The sequence below is a fragment of the Eutrema salsugineum genome, unplaced genomic scaffold, assembly GCF_000478725.1.
Source record: "Eutrema salsugineum unplaced genomic scaffold, Eutsalg1_0 scaffold_16, whole genome shotgun sequence".
NCBI lineage: Eukaryota > Viridiplantae > Streptophyta > Magnoliopsida > Brassicales > Brassicaceae > Eutrema > Eutrema salsugineum.
The window spans coordinates 3,841,979-3,869,780 of record NW_006256858.1 but is presented as its reverse complement, the minus strand read 5'-3'; the positions used below and the strand labels follow the sequence as shown (position 1 = coordinate 3,869,780).

Genomic DNA, 27,802 nt, shown 5'->3' with positions numbered 1-27,802 from the left:
GTGTTCATACTCCATCTCTCTATGGATTTGATGATTGATGATGATTGATGATGATTGATTACATCTCTCTATGGATTTGAACCATAGTGTTTCATATCAAACACATGCTAGTGTTCATACTCCGTGATAGAAAGTAGATGTTTTTTCACATAGAACTACAAAAGTAGAAATGAACACCAAGAAGCATTACATCTCGAACACATGTGTATACAGTTATACACGACGAAATCTAAGTCCCCTAATGAAGTTTTTTCTCGGAAAATAAGTGAGGAAAGACCGAATAATATGTGAGACGGCAGAAAATGAAATCTTTAAGAGAGAAGAAAAGAGCTTGAACTATGGTGAAGAAGTAGTCAAGTAGAGGCGGAGAGCCGGCCAGAGACAGAGGAAGTAAACCAATTTGGAAATAAACCGGTTCAGCGCTTTATTAAACCAATCAACCGGGGAATTAGGTGGTTTGATTTGGGCATTAACCAATTACATTAATTTGATTGATTGGGGCCATAATTTGGTTCAATTGGCGGTATATGCACGAAAACGGGGACTCTAACGGTTCGATTGGGGCCAATTGATGTAATAATATATTTCTAACGGTTCGATTGGGGCAAATGCGCAAAATTTATAAAAACATAAGGGCTTATATGAAACATTTCTTAGTCGGTGAGTCCTCCACGGTCTCGTCAATAAACCCTGAACCTTTTTCCCCGGAAATTTAAAATCAGTTTCATCACTAAGATCGTTGTCTTCTCGGATTATGCTGTAGACGTCCCTTGTTCGATTTGACCATGGTTACTTCGAGGGATGTCCATGAGGTCGTCTCCAAGCTCTCGTCAGATAAAGCCAAAACTCGCGAAGTAAACTGTTCACTTACCCTTTTTATCGTTTGAGTTTCCTGGCAAAATCGGCAGAGATATTTAGAATTTTGTGAATCTCCATGTGCGTGTTTACTTTGTGAGTTGTCACGACGACGCTTTAGCGTTTCCTTTATTTTGGGTGGCTGAATGCCTTCTTCGGGCATGGGTTAAAATTGGGGTTTCATTCGTCTGGCTTTTGAGTGAAATGCAAGGAATTTGAATAAACTATAGCACCGTAAATTGCAATACAAACTCGGTTTCTATGTTAGTCTCTAGTGGGGTTTCGTTGAAAAATGTTTAGATACTTAATTTCGTGTTCTTCACCTGGTACTGTGTAACATCTGTGACAGGACAGTTAAATTGTGTTGAAGTTAGGCCTTGCTACAATATTGGATGCTTCTTTGATGCTTCTTGCTAATGGGATTTTGTTCACTTTCGTGATTGATCGTACTGCTGGTTCAAAAGGATTAAATTGCCTATTTCCTTCGAATCTGGCTGGTATTTAATGTCGGGGCAAAGAGTTTCTTACACTTGTATGACTTCCAAAAGTAATCCATGAAACAGAGAAGGAATTCCCGAGCATTGACTAGAAACTAAAAAAATTACGAACCATGTATTTATCCCTTAGTGATGTTATGCAATAATGATATTCCATTTCAAGGTTGCTCATGTTGATGAATTTTCTTACATAATGTATGTCCAGGATGGAGTCAAGTTATTGAATACGTGGCTTGAAGGCGAAAGATCAATTAACTTCTGTAGATTTCTTTCGCAAAACACGGCTAAGCTTAAGTTGGACGAGATTCCAAATGGTAGGTAGTGATTTTGCCACCGGAAAATCTGATGCTATTATACAATATATCAAGCTTTGAAGTTAATCAAGCACTTTACTTGTCATTGCAGCTGAAACGTGGCCCTTTTTGGTTAAAATTCTTCTTCAATGTGTATCAATGGAGGTGTCAGGTAGTAAGCGACGGGTGCCCAAGGCAACTTTTGCAAAGACGCTTCGAGTTGTTATTCAGAGAGCAGAAGAAACCAAGTTTCCTGGTGAGAAATATATTATTATTTTTTTGGTTAGTTATAAATATGGTAATATGCTTTTAAATGTTACCTATTATTACTTTGTGCTTACAAAGACGCTTGAAAATGTCATTCGAAGAGCAGAAGTATCAAGTCTCTTGGTCAAAACAATTTGTAATCTGATTTTGAATGTTTCCTGTACTTACTGGAACCATAAATTTTCTGTATGTTTCCTTATAGAAGAAAATCTTAGAAGAAGCTGGGAGAATGTGAACATTGATGGAATATGATTTTATGGAACTAGATACGTTAGGTGTTCATCTTACTAATGTGTCCATGCTCGTGTTTTCTGCATGTTAGTTATTTACTCACAGAAATGTTTCGTAATGCTTACATTTTGATGGTACATTTTCTCTTATTAGCAAGACTTCATCTTGTTCCGTGCTTATGTAACTAATCTGTTCTTTATCTCAGGTGTCCTATTTCCTTTGCTATCTATGGCTAAAACCCTCTTTACACATGTACATGATATTTTGAGCAATACACCTAGCTTTCACTCAGACTATGGAACCATACTCCGCCATCTTTTGGAAATTAGGGAGTACCGTTTCCAAATGAAGAAGCGGACATATTCCAGTGAGTTCTCTACAAATCTTAATATTCTAATTTTCTAGTCTTTTTATGGATAGGGAGTGTATGGTGTTGGATATCTTTTAAACGTATTGTTTCTTTAAGGTTTGGTGCTGCTATACATTGAACGGGTGGAAGCAGGGTTTTGCGAGAAAAACAATGGTCAACATAGCCAGAAGGAGGAGGCTTTTCGTTATATCCTTACGCTTCAGTCACTTCTAGAGAAACCCCCAGGAGATTATCCTGATGAACTTCGAGAAGAAATTGTGAATGGCCTCATTCAGATCTTCTCTTCTGTAAGGTCTGATTTTATTTGTTACTCAATGTCTCACTCAGATTATACCCTCCGTTGCAAGTAATAATTAAATACTAATCTATTATAACATTTCTAGGGATGAGGGAAAGCTCTCACGCAAGCTTATTGAATGTGTAAATTCGTTCTTGCTGAAAGATGGTCCTAATATAGGCTCCTTGTCATTGGAAATTCATAATGCAGCTCAACAGTTTGTTTTCCGTTTCTGGTTAACAACCCATGATAAGAATCTTAAGGTTATATTTTTGTTGTTGTTGTTGTGTGGTAGCCCTTTGTTACACACGTGATTTTGTTCTTAGTACGGCTTCATGTTCTAAGTCAGTTTTTCTTTTGTCTTCTTGTTCTACCTTATAGGAGATACTTGCTTCATATGGAAGGCTACAACTAAATTTGACAAGGGGCTCTAGTGAATCTAGTTCTCTGGTGGAACAACTTTTGGACGTGGTTACTCGTGAACTGGATCTTGGTAGTTCATCAAGTTCTGCATCATGGTATATCTTTTCTCCGTTTCCTCTTCCAAGGATGACTTCTTAACTTCTACACATCTCGTGAAGTTATGGATTTCTGAATAAAAAAATTATTTAGGGGTGATTCAACCAAGGATGACAAGTTTGGGACATTGAGCAGCTATCAGAATAGCTTGGTTGAGTTGGCTGCACATGTGCTTTACCGGGTACCTGGTTTAAAATTCAAATTATTATGTTCTTCACAACAGAGTTCCAACTCCATCGACCATTTTATTTTTATTTTCAGCAGTGTCTAGATTTTGCTTCATCTATCTTCAGCACCTTTTTTTAATTGATTTGCATTATGATCTTCTGAATGATTTTTGGTCTGCAGCGAAGTTTGATCTTGTATACTTTGAGAATAGTTTTTTTTTTTAACAGTCAATTGAATCCCGTCACATAAATGCATGTTTGCTCACTCCTTTTTGTATACTTGAATATGTGTTTGTGTCCGTTTGTTTTGCTGATATTCATAACTTTGGCAGGCAGTTGTCAATACTACAAGACCATCACTGACAGAGAAACGAGCTCGAAGGCAACATATTGCATCGCGTCTGGTGGAGGCACTTACTGAAGGAAAATGGCTGTGGTATGTTTCTGACCAGAGTAACATTAGAGCGTATCTAATCAGCTGATGTCTTCTTTGCGAGAGTTGTTTTCTAGATATATGTGTAGCCGTATGATAAGAATGCCTTTGATGAGTGTATTATTGACACGTAACTTCATTCCACTCTGTAATGCTGGAGCAATGTCAATGCATATCACATTTCTTATTAAGGTCTCTATTGTTTCTGTCAGTCTAGGTTCTGTCCTTGCACTATTTTTAATTTCTTTGCTCCCTGCTTTACCTAGAAACATTATTTATTATGAATATGTGGAATGAAGTACATAAGCTTTGTCCAGGTGTGCTGCTTTTGGTTTTCTAGTTCGGACTTATTGTACCCGCATCAACAAGGATCTCCTTATTTACTGGTTTGAAGCCATCTGCACAAACTTTCAGAGGTAAATTAGGAACTTGTACTTAATTATAACAGTGGACTGCTTTGGTTTACTTAATCTTGTACATGACAGACTTCTGGAGGATGCCAGTATGAGACGTTCGTATGATGGTCTATTATGGACTTTAAGGTACGGTTTAATGGCGTTAAGGTGTTTATGATTCTGACTCTGCAGCAAGTTCCTTCATATATTTGCAAATATTCCTTGTTTAATACAAAAGGATATGTAAACGATATGAAGCACTTAGGATCTTTGTGTGCTTTAAAATTTTAAGTTTTAGTTCTCTGATCCTATATCTTACTTTGTGAAACTTTATTTCTTTTTGAAGGAGTTTGCAAGGGCTCTCTTCTAGTTTATTACTACCAGATACTACTATGGACATATCAAAATCATCTGTTTCCTCAAGTGAGGTACCTGCCTTTACTGCCTTTCTGTCTGTGTGAGTCTGATACACATATGATAGGTTAGAGCTTTCACAGAAACATGGGTTGGCGAGGTTTAAAGTTGATTTGGTGCTGTTACTAAAATAAAAATTAATACTTGAATCCAATTACACCGTGGAGAAATTGAGGAAAGATATTGTTTCTCTGTTTGTATCTGTTTGCATCTTAGCAGACCTTTTTGGTGTAGAAAGGCTTATTCAGATATAAGATTTTTCTTTTGATGTCAAGTTAAGCTCGACTCAGTTTGATGTAATAAATCATGTGACCATTTTTTGATTGAAATCAGGTGATCATTAGGCTTTTGCTATCCTACATTTGCTGCTTGAGTTCTGGGAATCTTTATGACTTTTGATTTTATGTTTGCTGAAACTATTTCTTAATATAAAATTATATTATGACTCTAATGTTCTTTGTAGTTAGCTTCTGGTCTAATTAAATTACATTATTTTGCAGCTCGATCGTGGTTGGCAATTGATCTGGAGTTCTTTAGTCCATGGACTAGCAACATTCAGCAGCATGAGTGAAATTGTATGATGTACATACATACTTTCATTCTTTCTTGTTTCACTCAGTGTATGCTTTCCTCTAAAACTGTTGCTCCTGTTGGACGAAACTAGAGAAAGTATTATAAAACCCTGAACACTAGGTAGCAAACAAGTTTCCACCAATGAAGCTTAAGCTTTTATGTAGGTAACAGACAAACTTTAAAACTTAAATATTTAAACCTTTTTAACATCTCTTGAACTGTGAAAAAAATCGCCTCTCCAGTGATTTGTGTGAGATCACACGTTAGTGTTTTAGTGGTTCAGTATCTCTTTTCTAGGCATTTACCGTTTAAATGATGTTCTTACGTCATGTAATAGTTTTGGTAATTGGTCACACGCTGGTATTATAACATCTAGGTAAAGAAGCTAGAGTCGTCTTTGATGGGGATCAAGGTCACGGGGTTTCTTGGTTACCTATTTAAGGGTGCTTGTAGCTAAGCAGTTTTCAGTTACTTGCTTTGCTTAGCTGATTAGTAGCTACAAATGTACGTACTTGTGGCTGATGCAATTCTGGTTAGCGATGGTGCCTAATCATAATTTTAATGCAGGTTGATGCTGTCTTGGTGCTCCTTGGATTAATTATTTCAAGTGTGAGTCTGTCAATAATATTTGTAACACAAGTTATATTGATGTATATCCTCTTAATATTTTTGTCCCTTCTTCCAGAACCACATAAACGTGGGGATTCTGCCTCAAGAAGTGTGGGATCACCAATTATTCAGACACATACCCTCTGAGTAAGCCTGTCATCCTCAAACCTTCGTAAGCATGATGTTTAGCTAATTCCTTAGGTGCTTATAGGCTAGAGCCCCACTTTTCCTGTGGAAACTAATCAAGATGAGTTTGGATACATCTTTTTTTATTTAAAGATGTTATATTGTTTCCTTCCACAAGATTAATTAGTGTTTAACTGTTGGAATTAATAGATGCTGAATCGCTCTTCTGTCAACTAAAGAATTATAACTTTTTTTTTTTCAGGCCGGCCTTGTACTTCATTGCATGTTACTTTTCACGTATGGGTTGCCAGGTAAGCAAACTGGCTCTCACAGGAACTGTATGGTCTTGGTATCTACTATCTTATGTTGACTTGATTGCTAAATCTTCAAATCTTGAAAAGGTCTAATATCATCATGGCTCTTTCCTATCACTGATAGATACATTTATGCAGGGAAACTTGCAAGATGATTTACATCTTCGACGCAATATCCTTAGAGCAGTTTGTGGCCCCCTTAGCTGGAAGGTACTTTCCATTCTTTTTCCAGAAGAGTAGAAGTATATTTGGAACAGGTATCTCATCAGTAATCATTTTGTTGTTCTGATGATTTGTGATACCTTCTACCGTCCGTAGAGAAAGCGTTGTCTACGATCTGACCAAACCAACCCATTCTTCCGAGTTCTTTTTGCTCCATACGATTGATCGTGGCATAATTCTATGAGTCATAGTTAAGCACTGAACTTCAGGCAGTAAAATATTATGTTCTTTTTTTTTTTTTGTTATTTCTTGCCAAGCAGTAAGAGCGGCATTCTATTTCTACCTGATTTTTGAAAATGAAAATCATAAGAGATTAGAATTAGGAATCTAATCATGTTCACTAAGTCAATTACAACATTTTGGATTAGAAGTCTCGAATGGTGTGTACCTCATTGTACCACACGATAATACTGGAGATCTTGCTTATGGCTTATACATTTCTAGGGTCGTTTGACACTGAATGAGAGAATGGTTCGGCTTCTACCAGCAGCTGCTTTTTCCCTATGTGCTGGTTTCACAACTTCACTTCCATTACCTAAGGAACATCTTCCAGTACCATCTGAATGGGATGCCTGTGAAGTGGTGAATAATGTGGTGAAGGTGCCTGTTATGTTTGTTATTTAAAGATTGAATAATTTTCATCTCAGAAAAGTTTGCAATACTAATACTGAAATTCTTCACTATTTTTTTATTTATTTTCCAGATGGATGATGTTGAACAAGAAAGAATATTTGGACTCTTTGAATGCTCTGTGGAGGTTCTAACAAGAGTTTGCTCCAATTCTAGCAAGGTGGAGGATCCTTAATTTTTTCTTCTGAACTGAATTCTCCGTTGACATTTTTTTCGTTCTTTGTATTATCAGATCTCTAGTTGCCGAGTTCCTGATGGAGTACAACTACCTCTAGTATTAAGAGATCCATTGCTTCATGACATGGAAATCTATTTTCTTAGCGTTACCTCGGACACTGAGAAAGGATCATTGTCTGACATCCTTATTGGATGTTCTCTGTTGTGTCATTTTATGCATGGTTTTTATATTACAAGGTTAGTCAACTCATCCTATTCTTGGTATTTTCTTAAACTTTTGAATGACTGATATTGTTAGTGCCTTGGCAGATATTCTATATCGAAATAGTTCACTCCTTTAAGATATGTAAATAGTTTATAACTAAGGTTTCATAAATAATCTTGACAGATGGTCAACACCCACTTGTAGATGTGGCTTTGTTCTGTTAGTAGTGTCACCATGTTCTATGCATGTAGCTTTTCAGAAGCAGTCGTGTAGTTTGAGATACTTAATTTTTTTATTTATTTTTCAGAATAGGTGTCTAAGAGGTGGTAATGATTGTTGCTTCACCGGCGATAAACTAGCTCAATGTGTATCTCTCTGTGTGAACTTTTCTTTCAGTCAGTTGAGTTTTCGTTTTTATTTCCCAGGAAGGGTAAAGGAAGCACTTCGCTCTTCTTAAAAGGATGCCGATATTTGCTAGAAAGCCTGGACTACGCTGTTGAAGCAGTTTTAAAGAGCCTCAATGATTTTCAAAGGCTTAGTCCCTTGGGATTTGGCTCAGATTTTAATGAGAAGAGTTCTATAATAGTTTCGTTGAGGTCTCTTACTAGTTCTCCTGTCTTCACCAACAACAGAGACCAAAATCTTCTTGCAACTAGTTATGATGCTGTATTTCATTCCTTAGAGAACCTTTTGCGGTCTTTTGCTAAAGTTTTCGGAGAATGTACTGATCACTCATGGAATACCCAATATGACACTATACCTTCGAAATCGTTAGCATCTGATTCCCCAGGAGTTGGCAGGATTGTAGATATGGATTTGGATCTAGCTGAAGACACTAAAGAGATCGATCTGATAACTGGTGGTGGAAAAGCTGTTCCCGGCGTGCCAGTTTCCACGAGGAACTGGAAGTTGGGCATGATATCACTTATCTCATGTTTTTCTCCGGTACTTCAGTTTCCTACATGGGATGTTCTATATAGTATTATGGAGAAGGAATGTGATCCTAAGGTACTAGCTTTCTTTTTTTTGTTTCACATATGAATATCTCAAGCTTTTGTCGTGACCTTACCGAAACATATTGTTCGACTGCTTACATTTGCAGGTGTTGGAAAATATACTCTATCATCTATGCCAGCTTTCATGCTTGACTTCTATGCCGAAGCTTAATGAACTGGTATGAAATTCAGTTGTTGATCTAAATTTGCTGTGGAAATTTAGAGGATTTTATATCAACATTTCCACTATTATTCCTCGTCGATTCTTCCCCACCCGCTGCGCCCCTTACTCGGGCCTTGTTGTGTTTACGGGTTTTCGTTTCACTATTTTACAGGTTATTTTCTTGAATGGCATGCTTAACACACAAGTAAAGAACAAGCGTAACTGTCTCAATATAGTCACTGCCTTGCATCTTTTACTTAAAAATTTATCATCCTCGGGAATGGATTCTTCTGGACTCGCAACAAACTGTGATTTGTATTTGAAAGAAGGAGAAAGTTGTCAGGTAGTACCTTCTCTTGTTTAAGTTGAGTATTTGGTTATTTTCCATGATCTACTTGATTCATTGCCCAAGTAACGTGCAGGTCTTTGTCCAACTTGGCGCAATGGTGAATAAAATTTCTGAATTTGGTCTTTTGGGCTGGTTTGGGCGTGTGAGGCTTATCAACTCTATATGTGATTTTGTCTTGCTTAATCCTCAGATTGGTCAGGTACCTACTTCTCATAAACCCACTTGTACCTTGGACAAGAAGAACTGGCATATGCAATATTTATAAGCACACCAATGTTTTGACTTAGTTTACATGTGATATACCATCGAAATTGAAGGATAGGATTTCCTTGTACATTCTGTTCAGATAAGATAATTCCTGTTGTTTGCAGATGAAAATGTGAAAATTTCCTTGCACTCATTATTTGTAGCGAAAATATTCCAGTAAAGAAACTACACTGTGTGTACTATAAACATATCCCTTCTTAGGACTAAAGACGAGTTAGCGACAGTTTCCTTGTTCTACCATTAGTGCTAATTTGTTTGTCATTTTGGAATTTCACATCAGTTACAGTTAAATGTCCTACTCTGTTCCTTGTGGAATTCATATCTAACTTAGTTTCTTGTTATGTAGTTCATGGATTTCTGTTTTAATTTGTACAGACAATGATTGAGCGACTTTTATTAATGCTAAATGACTCTGATTATCGGGTGAGGTTTGTCCTGGCAAGACAAATTGGGCTTTTATTCCAGACATGGGATGGTCACGAGGCATTGTTCCAAGATATTTGGTAAGTTTGGTGTTTTTTTATTCAAAATTATTGTTACCCTATGGCTTTTTTAGTACGGTGTTCTCCTAGTAAGAAAAAATGTTAGATACCCGTTTCTACAGATTTTTGTGGCTTGCCAAAAAAGAATTAAAAGAGAAAGAGGCTGATTTTTCTTTGATGTGGACAGAAAGTGATTTATCGTTTCTTGAAAACCCTGTCAAAGTTCTGTAATATCATTTTTCTTTATTGGTTGTGACTCGTATGAAGATCAGCATTCTGTAAGTTCTGATGTTTCACAGAGCTAGTCATTATTTGAAATATTTTCTTACCCTCGGTAGTATCCATTATTATACGGTTAGATTGAAGTACCTCATCAGTTGTTAATAATTTAGTTTTATCACCGTTTACAGATGTTGTTCTCCGATTGTAGTACCTTACTAGTTGTTAAATTTTTCCCATATTCTTTTACAGCTCTAGCTTTGGTATTATATTGGTAACCTCCTCAAAGGAAAAACTTGTCACTGCAAGGAATGTTCTGGCTGCTGGTCCGCAGCCTCGTCCAAAAATGGAGACTGTCATTATTACTCTTATGCACCTTGCTTATCACAGTGAGAACATAGAATTACAAGTAATATTTTACTCATTTTGTCTTAAGTTCTTAGAATTATTTTTAGTATACAATCAGTTACCTGTATATTAAGTATTAACATCGTATTCCCTAATGGGAAAAACGCAGGCTGTTTTTATGATGTGCGCTATTTCAGCTATAGATCCTTGTCAGAGGTATTTCTCTCTTGTAATTATTACTGTTTTTTATTTACTTGAAATGTTCTTCTACTTATCTGCCCTTTTTTCCTACTAGGGAATTAATCATTGCTGCACTTGACAATCTATCAGCACAACTCCATTACCCATCTAGGTTCAAGGTGTTATTATTGATTCTCTTTCTTTATTTCTTCGGTACCTGAATGATAAATGTTCTTTTCATTTTTGCATTTTTCTGCTATAAGCCGACTTACCTTACATTAATTACCTCTAAACCTTGTAAATGCTACTGTGATGACATTATCTCCATCTTTTTTTAAACTGGTTTGTCAGTACCTGGAAGAACTCTTGGGGCCGATCCTCTTTTTCTGGATTGCATGTGGTGTCAGTTTAGCTGCTCTTGTTGAGGTATGCCGCTAGGTTACATACAATATTGCAGATAGCGCACAGTTTATGACTACAAAATCAAAGTAAATTACCAGGGAAAGAATGAAAAATCGACATATGCTTCTGGATGTCCAGCAATATGCTCTGTGGCAGTTATCAGAATGGAATGAGTACATTTTAGCATTCTATATAATCTGATGGTTGCTTTGTTGCAGACAAGTCAGCTGTTCATTCTAAATGCCGAACCAAAGTATTTCATCCACTTTTGTTCCCACTGGCTACTCCCAGCTCTTCTTCTGCATGAAGATCATACTAACCTTGAATGGGTAGCTAAGGTAAGGGTGCTTCCATTTATCTTTATGGAGATAAGTAGATGTTTCGAATAACTACAATATCAGTTTATGGAGAGACTTAAAAGATTTTTTAAAGTGAAATTTAAAATATGTAAAACCTTTTGATTGTTTTCTTCTATTTTTGTGTCAGTCTTTTGAACTTCTCCGATCTCAATGTAGTGACACTGTCTACAATTTGCAGATGGCTGGCCAACCGGTGGCTGTGTTGGTCAAAGAAAATTTTGTTCCAATCTTTTCGATATGTATGGGATTGCACTGTAGTAAAACTTCAGAATGTGATAAAGGTGCAATGGTGCTTCAGAATTCAATATTGTATGTGGGTGAAATCAGTGAGAATGAGAGGGATAAGCTCATTAAACGGAATATGGTATGGTACCTGTAACATTTGACTCATGATTCCAGCAATCTGTCTTTGTTGTTTGTGGTGGAGAATTCCATCATACCATTAGTTAGCTAGTCTGATCAGCTAGTTACAACTTATCAAGCCTTCGGATCCAAGACCAAAGCATTGTCAACAACAAGATCAATAGTTGATGCTTTACATTCATTTTGTCGGAGATCCTAGTTTCAGAAAATTTAATATATCTCAATTATAATGTATTGAATCTATAATTGGCACCCTGTTCTGTTTTCATTTTCAGGTGTCTATTGTTAGTTTTGTTTTATCACGTGCTTCCGCTTCCCCAGAACCTCCAGTTCCTGCTTTTTCTCGTGACACCATTTCTCGTGCAGTTCAAACAATTGTGGATGGTTTTCTGGAAATGTAACAGATCTTGCTTACTCGATCTTGACCTTTTGTTTTAGTTTTTCCTTTTATAAGATCTTACTTGGTTTATGCAGCACTGATTGTCCTAAGAATGCGGCCGTCATTGACAGGATTAACGTTTTTCGCCCAGATAGGGTGTTCATGGTAAAATTTTCATTTACCGAAGTTTTTCACGAGATAGCAATGGTCTTGTCAGTTTGTTACTTCAGTCACAATATTTTTTGTTGTTTTTTTGGCAGTTCATCACGGAAATACATTATAGAATGTCAGCCGCATGCCATCACAGACATACCCGTCATCATTTGGCTGCGCTTGAAGAGCTTACTATTACTCTTGGTCATAGAGCTTCTGTTCCAAGTTCCTTAAAGTGAGCAAAATTGTCTATCTGTTTAATTATTAGATTGGTAGTATTCAAATTCTTTAACACGAAATTGGCTTTCTTCGGACCTTACTGAGTTTGAGGTAGCAATGAAATTGACCAGTGGGGTTCTTTTCTCGAGTTTTGATGTTAGAAGGTGTAGTTTTTACCTGATTCGGCTTTGCTATTTTCTTGAACTCGTTTGCTAAATGTAAGACACTGATTATCACAATATCTTCTCCGATCAGTGGCTTTGCATAGTGTTTCTTTTGGCGAGAGTATCTTCCTCTTTTAATATTTTTGTATGAAACTGCTAAGTTCTTCTGATTATAAACATTGATGTCAGTTCTAAATTTAAATTTCGATGGCATTGACGGTTGAATTCTATTTTTGACTTTTAACTGTGGTTTCTTTCAGTTATATATTCAATCTTGTTGGACAATTTATCGGCTCTCCTTCATTACAAGACCAGTGTTGTAGTATAGCTTCCTGTTTGCTGGATTCGTTCAAAAGCAATCCTGCCAAAGAAATTGTTAGTGTACTTGGTGACCAACTCCAGGTATGTGTTACTTAATGCTATTATTTCGTTCCACTATTTTTATTACTTTTTTATTTGTAAAAGCTGTTTACTTTTCTCCATCTGCTGTTTTTTTTTTCTTCTAGTTTTTGGTCTCAAAGCTAGTTACGTGCTGCATCGATGCTGAAGCAGACTCCAAAGTTTCGGGTTCTAAGTCATCTCAACTCGTAAATTTGCTACACAAGCTAATTGTTAATTCTGAACCTTCTCTTGATGAAGATATCAGAGTAGGCGTTCTACCTTTGAAGTTGCCTTCCTTTTGGTCTTACCCGTGGAAGAATTTATCGAGAAATTTATGCTTGTTATTTGTCTTTCTTTTTCAGGATTTAGAACTATTTCCCGATATAGAAATTTTTCAAAGCATTCGTGAATCACACATCAGAATATGCGAAGCTTATTCTCCAAGGAATCATCTGTTGAAGGTCAAGCACTCTGCATTTTTCACTAATTACATAGTTTTTGGAATTTTTATCACTATCCAATTATGGGTTTCTTTCCTGTTCCGCTACAACAGTGTGCTAGAAGATCTTGTTATCTTCCACCGAGATTCCTTTCCTGGAGGTATCATTCTATCTTTTATTCTTTCATGAGTTAAATCATCCTGAGATATGCAATAATGCTACCTTAAGTGTCATGCTTTGCTTGTGATGTTAACTGTAGAATTAAGATTAAGTATGCGTTTTTTTATTTCACTTAGAGGGCTGTGGTTTTTCTACTTACACAAAGAAACAGCAGCCAAGTGGATAAACTTTTTCCTCACTTCTAGTAGTTCGTTTTTGGCTCTTTTTTCTTATGTGGATGGGTCGATGTCTGAGCTTATTTGTTTCAAGTTTCATGGTTGTGCTCACGAGTGACATGTTTGATTTAGGTGTCTGTTTTACAAAGTTAATTTAGAAGGCAGAGATTCTGTGTCTTTCTACTTTGTCGATCTGGCTTCTACCTTGATAGCAACAAATTTGATACATGGCCAATGAAGCTTTTGTCGAGAGTCTATTGCCTATTAGTCCTCTTTTCTTATCAAATTGCTGTAAATTTATCAACTTATCATGTCCTTGCAGTCTCCAAGCACTGCACAACAAGCTCATAGCTACTGAAGATTCTCAAGAAGAGACTAATGTAAAAACAGCAGATACGTTTTGGCATTCTGACGATGAAATTGTAAATGCTGTTTGGACTCTTGTCCGTGTGTCTTCCTCAGATGAAGCAGATAGTATGAGATTGTTGGTGTCAGATTTTCTTTCCAGGGTATCTGTCATTCTCTTTTGTGGTCAGTATCTCTTGCTTTGCAAATTTGAATAACTGGTCTTATTTTCTCATATAAACTGTAGGTTGGTATTGGGGACCCTCACACTGTTGTTTTTCATCTTCCTGGGGAGTTGGGCTCGATGCATGATCTTCAATTTGCTAGCCACAATACTGGATCAAAAGTCAGATCTTTTACGGAGAATGGCATATCCGATGAAACCCTTATCGTACTGCTGAAAATTCTGAAGAAGTATCTTTTGGATGACTCTGTAAAGATTATTGACATAACGTCTCAAACCCTTCGGGTCAGTTTTCTAACTTTCTTACCTATCCAAATTTGACCGTGCTCTTTATCTTTTGTCAACTCAATAGATTTTCGATTTTCCTGTGCAAATACGATTGTGCCTCTAAATAGCGTATTGTTTGGCTATGATCTAATTTGGTGTGATTTTTCTCGATTCTGCAGTAGCCTCTACTTTTGTTCTGCTATTTCATACACTCCTGCTAAACTACTATTTTTCTCGTCTTTATACCTCGTCAAAGCTCCGATCTATTGATAATTTGTAATCTACTATTATGCACATATTTTAGTCAAAAGATGTGTAATCACCTTCCCAGTTGTCTATCACTTGAGGGGTGGTACTTATCTCCAAGGATTTATTCTGTAATATCTTTCCGCCTGTCTGGAAAGGCTATTGTTTGCAATTGTTTCTTTTAGAATTTTCATTTTGCTTATATAGATATCCCTTTCTCCTTGCTTTAGGGAATTCTTTCAACCGAAAGGGGGCAACAAGCATTATCATCTCTCGATTCTTCTGAGAGATCCTTGATTGAGGTAAGTTTCTTCTCCGCATTAGCTTTTTGGTCTTGAGCTAGATAATTCTTGCAGTGGTGAATTGTTCACATGGGCAGGATTAAATAGTGCACCGTAAAACTTTTGAGTTTATAAGATCTGGTTCTTCAGAAACTTAACTTGTGCAAATTTTATTTCAAGATTCATATTAGGATTTATGGATATATAAATGAACTGTGAATCCATTCAATATTTAACGATGTATATATATTAGGTTTCCCCATTCTTGTTTGGGTGTCCGGAGTTTAAAACTTCCCTGCCTGCTCAGATATGTATTTTTTTTTGTTAGGTACATGGCAGATGCGTGAACCTTGACATAGTTGAAAGGAGCTTACTGGACAGCCAAAAGCAGTTTAAAGGTAGTTTAATTATTCCATGAATCCTAAAGTTATGGAAAAGATCTTAGAAGACATAATATCCGTGTAGGCATCTCATCTCATGGTTAATGTTAGTAATCCCACGTAAAAAAAATAATTCTATGTATGTTCTATGAACCGTTGGCCCTGCTAGATGCTTTTTGTTTTCATTGTCCTGTTTTATGACGTAGGTGCTTCGTTCGAAATAATTGAAAGCTGAAATCATTGTTACTGAATGAAGGCTACCATTTGTATTATTTGACCATCTTATTCGTGATGCAACCTAAAACAAAAAACGGAGGTTACTGATAAGACATAGGCATATGAAATCTTTTTGGCTATTGCTTGCAATCCTGCAAAGCTGTCCTGATTGATTTTCAGAACATATATGCCGGGATAATTAGTGAATCCAGTTGCGTTATTTTTTTATTTTTTTTTATTTTTTTTTATTTTTGAGAACTCAATTAGAATATCTAAACACCTCTATTTCATTCTGCACATGACATGGACATGTCAGTTCTAAAATTATTTCATTCATGCTCCATTTCCTATTTTTAAAATTACTCAAGAATGGTTCATTTTGGGCGCTGTCAGCTGAGAACATTTCACTGGAGAAGTCTGAAGTGTGGTCCACAGATAATAAAAACTTTGATAGATGGATTTGTCAGCTTGTGTACTGTATGATCGCTTTATGTGAGGATGTCCCAATAAGGTATCTGTTTGGTTCCTTCTTAGCAGAGTTATCCACTTAAAATATTCAAGTAAAATTTTGCACTCAGTGGATTATTTCTACTGCTTTGTTTACCAGGTTGTGCCAGAACATAGCAATGCTGAAAGCTGAAATCTCTGAGCTTCTATTTCCAAGTGTTATTGTTAGTCTTGCAGGAAGGATAAGGACAGATATCAATTTACATGAATTAATTACTTCCCAGGTAGCTCTCGCCTTTTGTTGGGTGAATCATCCAAAACTTACCAGTAATACTCCTTTTTTCACCCGCTTGCATGGTTTCTTCTCTGTATATCTCTGTTTCTTGAACCAATGCACTTCCCTTGTGTACTGTTCCTCTCCCCATCTTGATTTTTGCAACAGAATTATAACCATTTGTAGAGAACTATTGGTGACTTCGGCTAAAGCTTGTGATCCCCATTGGGCAGGTGAAAGAGCATATCTTCATTGATTCGAACAAGCTAACAAAGTCGAAGCAGATTATGTTAAATACCCTGAATGAACTGCGGATGTGTTATGTCCTCGAAAGGTCGACTTTTTCTGGACAAACTAAGAGAGAAAAGGTTAGGTTAAATGTTTTGCTCTGACCTAATTGCATTAATATTCTTTTAAATTACGGAAAAAAATGTTTTCCTGCATAAGAACTAGGATTCAACACCAATAACTGAAAAAATTATACTATTCATGGGAAGTAAGTAAGGATATTCTGCTATATTTATCCTCTTTATAGTGAATGATATCATATGACTTTTGTCATATAAAAAGAATATTCCGAAATATGGGAGATGACCAAAACAAACATTTGAAATGTTCTTGCAGAATGCTAAGCATTCTAGCTACAGTTCAAGATCTTGCTCCACAGCTGCTAAGATTAGAGATGTGGAAACAGCATCAAATGGAATGGCAGCGTCCATAACTGCCAATTGGGATAAGGTGTACTCTTTATTATATGAACTTCAATTAGAATATCTACTTCTCTGAGTGATTTTGGCTTCCTGCTAAGATTTACAACTATATTTAACCCAAATATAAATGATTAACCACTATGCTTTCTAGGAAATGTGATAGGTGGCACACTTTCCACATTGTTGATTACTATTTCTTGTTATGTTGTATGTTTATTTCATATAAGACGAATTATTTTCTTTCAAATATGAACATCGAGGTTTAATAACTTAATTTTATATTAAAACCATGCAAAAAAAAAGTTATATCTGTCAGTTGTGTGCTATTTCTATGATTAACGCCATTTGGTATTAACTCTTTCGTTCATTCTTTTTGCTAAATATTTTTGTATCTTTCCATATGGCGCTAGTTCCCTAATCAGTTATTCCTCTAGCTTTTAATTTGAAGCATGTGTTACTTTTCTTGACCTCTTGTTTCCTATATTATCTTTTTAATACATAGTGACTTTTGTTGATCAGGTTTATTGGCTTTCCATTGATTATCTCGTTGCTGCCAGATCAGCAGTAGTGAGCCATCCTCTCTTTTGAATCATCAACCAGTTTTTGAAAGTAGAGGCTCTAAAGTTATTTGCTGTATGTAACTCTTTTCGTCTTCTTAGGTTTGTGGTGCCTATTTGACCGCCTCCATGTATGTGGAGTATTGGTGTGAGGAGAAATTTGGCAGTCTAAGCCTCGGAGATCCTGATTTTTCTTATCATGATAAGGTAATGTATAAAGAAGACATCTTATCCATTGGGGATTATTGAACTACATAATATTGTACCCAGTAAGAGTTTTTTTGCAAGATCTCTTGTGGTAGAGAAAGTGGTTTTTTTGCCCTTTTCTAAGCTTTCCTTTTCTTTGTGGTCAACAGTTGCCGGATCATGTTGAGATTCTTGTGTCTGCAATTACAAGAATAAATGAGCCTGACAGCTTGTATGGGGTTATACATTCAAACAAGGTTCGATTCTGATACTAAAAGTCTGTCCTATAGAGTACGCATCGGATAAATACTCTTGCCTATTGGAAATGGTTTACTAGTCAGTAATTGCCTGAAAGTGGGTAACATTAGCCCTTTCGTTACCTACTGTAAGAATGTTGTGAGAAGATTAACATGATACGGCTGCTGTCAGGATGAGTGTAAAGGGTCCAAATATAATATTACAACTAAAATAGTGAGAAAACTATACTAACTAAAAAGTATATTTTGATTATCAAATGAAACGTTAGATGTTAGTTTTTTTTCTTTTTTCTTTATGTATTGTTACTACTGAACAATGAAGAACATTTATGCCTAGTATGTTCAGGAGGAAATGAAGTGACCACATTGTATGCAGTACTTTTTGTTCTTTTGCTGGTTTCACAAATGTGAATAACACTTCCTATTTCTGTTTCATGGATGCAATCTGAAAGTTGTCTGCTCAAATAACCACATTTGAGCACGAGGGAAACTGGACTAGGGCACTCGAGTACTATGACTTGCAAGCACGTTCACAGAAAATGGTGGTGCCTGGTAGCTTTTCTCAAAATCTAGAAGTGGAACATTTTCAGCCAACAATTAGTGCGCAACATTCTGTTTTTGGTGAAGGGGAGGTCCAGAGACAACCTTTCAAAGGGCTCATTAGGTCGTTGCAACAGACAGGCTGTATGCATGTTCTGGATCTGTATTGCCGGGGCTTGACTTCCCGGGAAGGATGCTTTCAGTATGATCCAGAGTTCGTCGAATTGCAGGTATACATCCTGATTTGGTTAAGTTTCTCCTATTTCCAATACATGGAAGTGTGTTGTCTAAACAAGGTTGTTGGTTAATACATATATATTTCATGGGATAGAGGAAACGATATAATAAATCAAAGATCTTGAGGGAGTACCTTGGCATCAATATTTACCAAATAGTAAATTTTTGGTTGGATAATTGACCCAAATTCTGATTTAACTATTAACTAGTCGAACAAGACTCAGCTGTGATACTTTAGTTGTGGGGCTTACGTGATAATTCAGCTGCAAATTGACTTCTTGCTTGCAGTATGAGGCTGCATGGCGTGCAGGAAAATGGGATTTTTCTTTACTTTATTCACAAACGCACTCCCCACCTATGCAACACGTCAAGAACAATAACTATCATGAAAATCTGCACTGGTAACACATTTCTACTCTTATGTACCGATGATGATATTTTTAGCCATTAGATACATTTCCCTTTCATAACTCTGGATTATACCAAATTTACTTGACATCTTATCAACACTGACTTTGCCGCGGGTCTTAGACCTTTATTTTTAAGGAATGATATGTTACAGAGGAGTTTTAGAATAGATTAGTTGAAACCTCCATAAATTGCTGGTCTCTGGCTTTTCTTTCTTGGGCCATGTTCTAGTATCAAAAGTCAGTTTGGATAAAGTCCTTTTTAGTTTTGAAAAGTCCGCAACGTTACACATGTGACACTAGCTCCAGTCTGAAACCTGTTCTCTCTTTACATGTTTACTTCTCAGGTGTTTGAGAGCATTGCAAGAAGGGGATTGCAATGGATTTTATGGAAAACTGAAGGATGCTAAGAAGGTAATGCATGATTTTAGTTTATCACCATTGGATTGGAAGGCTGCAGGCTTCTATCTGTTAATAATATGTGCTTTTGTCCTTTTCAGGAGCTTGTATTGTCCATTTCTCGTGCAAGCGAAGAAAGCACTGAATTTATATACTCAACAGTACTGAAACTTCAGGTATGCAATTTAAATTGACATTAAAGCACAACACACCTTTCCATCATCTTGTCATTTGGATGCCAATTATAATTTCACCAAGATTACACTCCACTCATTATTGTTCAATGTCTTTTTTTTTGGATAGTGGTACACTCTTTGAGTTCCAAACTTTTTCGCTTTTTGGTTAAGGTCATCTTGATTTTGACTAGTCAATTACTCTGCAAGAGCTGTCAAGTTTGATGGATATAATCCTAAGTAATTGCAACCATCAGTAGAACATGAAAATTTACTTATTTCAGGTGCTGGGAGTTCCAAAAGTTTTCTATGCAGTGATGCTCACCTTTTAAAATAAACACCTCTTTTCCTCATAAAACTATATCCCTTAGACTAAAATATGCATCTGTTGAGCAATTTCTATATTAAAATTGAGTTTTCAAGCTGTAGGATTTGTAAATGCAAATTGCATGTTCATTTGAGATCTTAGGAAAATGTATATAAATTGCTCAAGATTTCGGGTCTCTTTGGTAACAGTGGTTTTAAATTTCTCTATCGAAACACTTTCTTGTTATTGGATGTTTTATCATGTCCAGATTCTTTATCATCTTGGACTTGTTTGGGATCTCCGCTGGACGACATCGTCACATGAAAGTGTTAATGGCTATCCAGTCAAACAATTGGCATGTGGAGACCCCTTGACTCCAACAATGGAGCAGGTATTTTCCCCTATAGTTTCTTTTATCAAGGGGTTATTTAGTAGCCTCTAGTGAATGATTTCAAGCTTCAAGAATTTATGTTATACGTAGCAAGTCAGAAGTTGAAAAACACCAAGGTTTTATAGGATCTTTCGTGTCCAGTTAGATTTTAGTCTTGGAAACAAGGTAGTTGTGCACACATATGTTTATGCGCAAAATATCTGGAAGCTAAGTGAGACAATCATGTTTCCTAAGGCGATAATATATTATGAACTACAGTTATCTTGGCTGAATAAGGATTGGAACTCTATTATTACGCAAACTCAGTTGCACATGAATTTGTTGGAGCCGTTTATCGCATTTAGGCGAGTTCTCCTCCAAATCTTGGGATGTGAGGAATGTACCATGCAACATCTTTTGCAGTCTGCTTCGTTACATCGCAAGGTTTGTATGAATTTCTACAATATCACTTGTAGTAAAATGCGGTGGATCAACACTAGTTGTTTTCAGGGATCAAGGTTTTCTCATGCAGCTGCGTCTCTGCATGAGTTCAAGTTTCTTTGCTCGAGAAGTGATGGACAACAACCCGTTTCAGATTGGCTTGGAAGGGTACATCTTTATGACTAACCTTTCAAGTTTTGTGGAATTTTAGTTTCCTCCTTTTTCTCCTGAATTGTACATATCTCTACCCAGATTTTTCTGATAGCTGTGACCTAGGACATAAAAATGTTCGTATTGAACGAAGGCATACCATACATGTTTTCATCATCTAGTAGTTACATTACCAGGTTATCAACTAGAGATATGCTTTCCAGTAACTTTTTCTGCTTTTTCAGATTGAAGAGGCAAAGCTATTACATGCCCAAGGGCGGCATGAAGTTGCCATCAGTCTGGCTAGCTACACCTTACAAAATTATCAATTAAAAGAAGAGGCTTCAGATATATATCGTTTGATTGGGAAATGGCTAGCGGAAACCAGATCTAGCAAGTAAATAAATTATTACACTTTTATTTTTGTTGAAAGTAGCTTCCATCTGTGCTCGTCATGAACGTTTTGTAGAAATATCAACTCGGTTCCTTTTTTGTTTTCTCTTGGATATAGCTCTAGCACAATTTTAGAGAAGTACCTCAAGCCTGCAGTTTCGCTTGCCAAAAAACAGAGTTCCGAGATCTGCAAAAGGTTGGTAGAAAAACAGAGCCAAACTTGGTTTCATCTGGCTCATTATGCAGATGCTCTATTTAAGAGTTATGAGGAAAGACTCTCCTCCAGTGAATGGCAAGCTGCAATGCGGCTGCGAAAACACAAGGTCTCCACCTTTTGGTTACTCAAATTTCTATTTTTTCATAGACATAGCCAAACTTGGTTTCTTTTTCTTTCTGTAGCTCTTTTTTGCGTAGAAAGTGCCTATTGTTTATCTTTCTAAACAGGCACAAATAAATGAATCACAAATGAGCACATAAAAGTGAATGATCTTTTTCTTTGCTGTAATCAGTTACAATTCTAAACAGTTTCAACTCTAAAGTTTGTTCTTCTTCGGTTGTGGGGGGAAAACTAACTAGCGTATGCTTAATTTTTCAGACGAAAGAGCTGGAGGTGCTTATTAAACGGTTTAAAAGTTCAAAGAAGGCAAGTAGTAGTCTACCTCTGTTTGTTTGATCTCTGAACAAATCTCTTTGCAAAGCACAGTATGATTGCCGGTCTGACAAGTCTCTCAATTTATTTTTCATTTTACTGTACTAGGGGGAACAAGCTGACTATTCACTAAAGATTCAAGAGCTGCAGAAGCAACTAACAATGGACAAGGAAGAGGCAGAAAAACTGCAGGTATTCTTTATTCCGCCCGACAATCTGGCTTCTGTGGAAAAGTAGTCATGGTTATTTCTAGATGGGTGATATTTACTGATACGTTATCTCTCCCTTTCTCCTCAATTGCATAGGTTGACAGGGATAACTTTCTGAAACTTGCGTTGGAGGGGTATCAACGTTGTCTGGAAATTGGTGACAAGTATGATGTCCGAGTGGTATGTTTTCTAAGTATCTCAGTGAGGTTATGCATATGATGTAAGATGTGAATTAGTACCTAGATTCCATCCTTCATAACAGGTGAGGAAGTGTTTGAATTGGCTTTAGAGTCAAATATGGACAGTTTGAAGAAAATATTTTTAATTGTTAGGTTACAACATCTAGTGAATATGCATATCTATGTTTCGCTACTGTAAGTTCTTCGCTCTACATCTAATCATAGTTGGGTTTCATAATTATCCTTTAACATCTATCAATGAGCAACGTTGGTTTCTTTGGTCGTCTTAGTGGTCTAACATGTCTTCTCTTTTCCTGTTTTGGATTGCGGTCTTTAGCTGCTTGTTGATATTCTTAGTCGGGTTTGTGTTCATATAATTATCGGTCATATCGATCTTCCTTTGGTTTTTGGGTACGTGTCGAAATACATTTGATAATTTCTGCATGTAGATTAGTTTAAGTTTCATTTGGAACAGTGGATCTCTAGTTCAGTGCTTAATAAGAAATATCGGCTTGTACAGTACCTACATACGCCAGATTCATGATAGAGTGACCTTTAAAACCAAATATACTTTACATGCTTTCTATTTGGGATCCATGTCCAAATTTGTCTAACAAAACATCCAAGAAAGGTACTCAGAGTTTTCTCTGGCCTTAAACAAAGATATTTGAGAGAATTAGGAGAAACGTGGTGTATCCCATTATGTTCTTGAAATACGGAAACATTGTTGGAACTAATTTTTCTTTCTACAGGTCTTTCGACTAGTTTCTATGTGGTTTAATCTCTCCGCCCAGAAAAATGTGATTGATAACATGTTGAGCACCATCAGTAAGGTACTTGACTGATGGGGTCAGATTTTATCTGTTATAGAGGAGGAAGTCTTTATTATCTCTCCAATTTTCTTGCTTAATTAACCAATCTTCATCTCCTTAAACGTTCTTGCAGGTTCAGTCTTACAAATTTGTACCACTTGTTTATCAAATTGCTTCAAGGTTGGGCAGTTCTAGAGATGAATCAGGATCTAACAGCTTTCAGGTGGAATGCATTTTAACTTGGTTGTCATTGAAAGTTAAAAAACTTAAGACCAGAATGGTGTGTAGCTAATTTCTAAGATTTACCACTTGCAGTCCGCTCTGGTTTCACTTGTCAGAAAAATGGCCATCGATCATCCATACCATACTATCTTACAGGTTCTGAAGAACATGTTCTCCGTCTTCTTTATTCTTTATGTTTTGTTTGTTCCTGTTTGCTAAGATTCCTATGACATCTCGAATCTGTTCAAGTATGGTGAACACAATAAAGTCTGTTGTGTTGTGTAGCGTGCCATGGAAATTACATTATTCGCAAGTGAATTTGTCTATCTCTTTTGAAGATACGTTTCTAAATGCTGTATTTTTATTTTTATTTTGTTCTAGCTTCTGGCTTTGGCAAACGGTGACCGAATCAAGGATAACCAACGTAGTAGAAATTCTTTCGTGGTTGATACGGATAAAAAGCTTGCAGCAGAGCATCTCTTGCAGGATGTATCACATTATCATGGGCCTATGATTACACAAGTAAACCTTATTTTCATCTAGTATGCATTATAGACTATTTTGCCTGGTTACTTATCAGCAAATCCTGATTTTTATTTTTCAGATGAAACAACTGGTAGATATCTACATCAAGCTTGCAGAGCTTGAAACGAGGAGAGAGGTCTGATAATTCTTTGAGAATAGAGGAAGTGTTTTGTTATGCCGTTTCCTGAACCCAATTAACATTTGCGGAACTCTTTCTTTTGCAGGATACCAATAAAAGGGTAGCACTACCAAGAGAGATTCGTAGTGTGAAACAGTTGGAACTTGTAAGCACGCCCCTTAATTATTTATTTTCATTCTTATCATTTGTATGGAATTTCAGACTTTAAATTTTGACATCAAGATAATAAATTTCTTGGAAATTAAGAAACATTCGGTGGGTCATTTTGATAGGCTGTACATACAATTGAAAATTTAAAGCAAGCTATAGATTTTTCAATAATTGTTTAGCAATGTTGTCCTATTTGTTGGTCTGATCCGAATTTGTTTTTTTCCCATTTTTACTGTTTTGCGTCTGTTGAAACTCCTAACAAGATCAATTCTTTGCTGAAGAATAGTGGCGATATCGTTTTCTCTTTGTCCATTTTCCATTTTCCTTCTTGGTTCAGATATTGAATTCCGCTTTTTCTCTATGCTTCTAACATATCTGTCAAACTTGTATTGTTTTCGCTGTATTTGAGTTTAGGTACCTGTAGTGACAGCTACAATTCCTGTTGATCGTAGCTGCCAATACAATGAAGGGTCGTTCCCTTTTTTCAGAGGTTTATCAGATTCTGTTACGTAAGTCCCTACTCAATCAATATAACAAGTTCCTTTGAGATTTATAGTTTCAAATAGTACCTTAAATGAAACCACGCCTTTGGATATGCAGAGTGATGAATGGTATGAATGATATTAACAAGTTCCTTTGAGATTTATAGTTTAAAATAATACCTTAAATGAAACCACGCCTTTGGATATGCAGAGTGATGAATGGTATTAATGCTCCAAAAGTAGTTGAATGCTTTGGCTCTGATGGCCGGAAATATAAACAACTTGCAAAATCCGGCAATGATGACCTCAGACAAGATGCTGTAAGAGTTTCGGGATCTTTTTAACTTACTTGCAATGTCTGTGATGTGGCACTGCTCCATCTACTGGCAGAAATTTTTTAACCCGCTGACCTAGTCAAGCTTTACATATACTATGGTTTAGTTATGCAAAGTGTGTACCTTTTGTTTGCAGGTTATGGAACAATTTTTTGGGCTCGTCAATACCTTTTTACACAATAACCGGGACACATGGAAGAGAAGATTAGCTGTACGCACATACAAGGTATGTCTCTCTAATCTATCTACAAGAGCTTGTCCGTAACTTTAAAGAAAATTTGATCCATTCAGTAAGTTCAAATACTTTTATAACTATATATATATATATATATATTGTATATACATATTCTCAGGTTATTCCATTTACTCCAAGCGCTGGTGTTCTTGAGTGGGTTGATGGCACAATTCCACTTGGAGATTATCTTATAGGAAGGTTGGTCTAGTAAATTAGTATTTCTAGATACATGGTACAACAATTACTCTTCCAAGTCGTGACTGTTTGAATATCAAATCACAGCTCAAGGAGTGAGGGCGCTCATGGTCGTTATGGCATTGGAAACTGGAAATATCCTAAATGCCGAGAACATATGTCGAGTGTAAGCGCATTTCATTTCTCAGATCTTCTTAGTTGGCCTTCATTTACATCTGGTAGTTTTTCTCAAATAATCTGGGGTGACTGGTGGCTTGTAGGCAAAGGACAAGCGCAAAGCCTTCATGGATGTCTGCACAAACTTCAGGTTTCTTTCTTTGTAAACCGTGTTTACTCCGTTAGTACTAGTTGGTAGCTGACAAATCCATCCCCTTTTGCAGGCCTGTCATGCATTACTTTTTCTTGGAAAAATTCCTGCAGCCTGCTGACTGGTTTGTGAAGAGGCTTGCATATACGCGTAGTGTTGCAGCTACTTCAATGGCAAGTGTATCCATATTTGATGATATTTATTCTCTCGTTCAGTCTATAATGGATGGGTAGTTTAGCATATATAACCGAAAAAATCATTCATACCCTTCTAAATGGCATGAAATAAGCTATCAGAGAAAGTGGAATACATTTTCTTAAATGCCCATATGTAAACAAAAGAGAGCTGCCACTTTTTCAATCTCAAGTGTTCAGTGAAGAAGGGTGTTGGATCCTATTTCAACTCTTCTTCTTCTTTTTTTTCTTTTGTGTTGATATACAGTAAAAGGACATGGTAGTATACTTAGTTGAGGCACCTGAAATAGATTTATATAAATTTTCCTTCTTATACATCTCCTTTTGAACATTTGGGATTTGTTTTGATATCAGGTTGGGTACATCGTTGGTCTTGGTGACCGTCATGCCATGAATATTTTAATCGATCAAGCCACAGCAGAAGTTATCCACATAGATCTAGGAGTTGCCTTTGAACAAGGATTAATGCTCAAGACTCCTGAACGGGTAGTGTTCCTTTCCATCTGCTCTCTTTACATATTTAATTGGCATCTGCACGATTCTCATTTGTTCAGTTTCTTCCTGATTTGGCAGGTACCTTTCAGGCTGACACGGGACATAATTGATGGAATGGGTATCACAGGAGTGGAAGGCGTTTTCAGGAGATGTTGTGAAGAAACCCTGTCTGTGATGCGAACAAATAAGGAGGCGCTGCTTACAATTGTTGAGGTAACCCGATCTTAAAGTTTAATTTTGGATGTTCAAAGTATAAAAACATATTTTGAATGCTCAAATCAAGGTCATTTGTTTTGAAGGTTTTTATACATGATCCTCTGTACAAATGGGCCTTGTCCCCCTTGAAGGCTTTGCAAAGACAGAAGGTACTTCGTGCCGCAGAAAATTGTTGTGTTCCACTTCATTGTCTTGTCCTGTCAATATTAGTATATATTTTTGTACTTGTTTGTCGAGTTTCTCACAGAAAGGTGTGTTTGATCCAGGAAACTGAAGATTATGATGGCATGAACTTGGAAGGATTACAAGAGGAATTCGAAGGAAACAAGGATGCTGCACGTGCCTTGATGCGTGTCAAGCAAAAACTTGATGGCTATGAGGGTGGTGAGATGAGAAGCATTCATGGCCAGGTAAGGTTTTTTTGACATTCTTTTTTATCAAAAGTTAAAACAAAGTTGTTCTTGGTTTCACAAGTTAACTGAGTGTATTTGTTCAAAACACTTGTTGCTTTGTAGGCACAGCAACTAATACAAGATGCAATTGACACAGATCGTTTATCCCATATGTTCCCTGGCTGGGGAGCCTGGATGTAACCAACAACCTTCTTCTACATTTTTCTCCAATTTTTGGTCTGTAGATAGTGAAGACATCTAATCTTTATGTAAAGTTCAAAAATGCTTGGCTGCCAAATTTTGTATAACGCGCAGGAGTGTAAGGGGAGCATTCTTATTTGTTTATTTTATCGTTCGTGTAGCTTGAAATTTTAGAACTTATATTCCTCAAAGTACACCTCCAAACATGAATGTAAGAATTCCAAATCCAAATTCCAAAAAAATATATATATATCAAACACACAATCAAAGCCACCAAGAAAACTGCAGGAAAGAAAAGCTTTACGAACTATCATAAACTCAGGAGG

At 36.6% G+C, this 27,802-nt stretch overlaps 1 protein-coding gene across 1 annotated transcript; it reads left to right on the top strand.

The window, feature by feature from the left end:
- Positions 1-735: 735 nt before the first annotated feature.
- LOC18020982 (serine/threonine-protein kinase ATM) lies at positions 736-27,628 on the top strand. Its single transcript, XM_024158056.1, has 79 exons — positions 736-854; positions 1,558-1,666; positions 1,758-1,901; positions 2,349-2,510; positions 2,610-2,805; positions 2,897-3,053; positions 3,172-3,308; positions 3,403-3,490; positions 3,809-3,912; positions 4,227-4,325; positions 4,395-4,451; positions 4,651-4,732; positions 5,219-5,293; positions 5,859-5,900; positions 5,977-6,047; positions 6,289-6,337; positions 6,479-6,550; positions 7,007-7,162; positions 7,266-7,352; positions 7,425-7,606; positions 8,000-8,582; positions 8,677-8,748; positions 8,905-9,075; positions 9,155-9,280; positions 9,724-9,851; positions 10,302-10,458; positions 10,567-10,613; positions 10,693-10,756; positions 10,929-11,003; positions 11,198-11,317; positions 11,517-11,702; positions 11,977-12,098; positions 12,176-12,245; positions 12,341-12,468; positions 12,877-13,018; positions 13,123-13,263; positions 13,360-13,458; positions 13,551-13,597; positions 14,095-14,281; positions 14,365-14,586; positions 15,045-15,116; positions 15,424-15,493; positions 16,085-16,202; positions 16,299-16,422; positions 16,646-16,780; positions 17,037-17,150; positions 17,642-17,689; positions 17,782-17,886; positions 18,036-18,122; positions 18,575-18,892; positions 19,188-19,300; positions 19,654-19,720; positions 19,807-19,881; positions 20,454-20,576; positions 20,835-20,999; positions 21,066-21,164; positions 21,392-21,543; positions 21,658-21,862; positions 22,135-22,182; positions 22,297-22,380; positions 22,494-22,577; positions 23,329-23,409; positions 23,522-23,611; positions 23,704-23,766; positions 23,992-24,132; positions 24,215-24,271; positions 24,360-24,419; positions 24,839-24,933; positions 25,118-25,226; positions 25,378-25,467; positions 25,595-25,674; positions 25,759-25,837; positions 25,932-25,978; positions 26,052-26,151; positions 26,527-26,658; positions 26,746-26,880; positions 26,967-27,032; positions 27,150-27,293; positions 27,399-27,628. Exons 1-79 carry the CDS (start codon positions 786-788, stop codon positions 27,474-27,476), a joined length of 9,078 nt encoding a protein of 3,025 aa, XP_024013824.1. The 5' UTR covers positions 736-785; the 3' UTR covers positions 27,477-27,628.
- Positions 27,629-27,802: the final 174 nt, after the last annotated feature.

Bases quoted from the DNA above. Each gene is read 5' to 3' on its own strand.
- LOC18020982 (XM_024158056.1), top strand. From the start codon at position 786: ATGGTTACTTCGAGGGATGTCCATGAGGTCGTCTCCAAGCTCTCGTCA. The intron at 3,309-3,402 runs GTATATCTTTTC...AAAATTATTTAG, and splicing joins TCATCAAGTTCTGCATCATG to GGGTGATTCAACCAAGGATG. The intron at 26,881-26,966 runs GTAACCCGATCT...TTTGTTTTGAAG, and splicing joins CGCTGCTTACAATTGTTGAG to GTTTTTATACATGATCCTCT.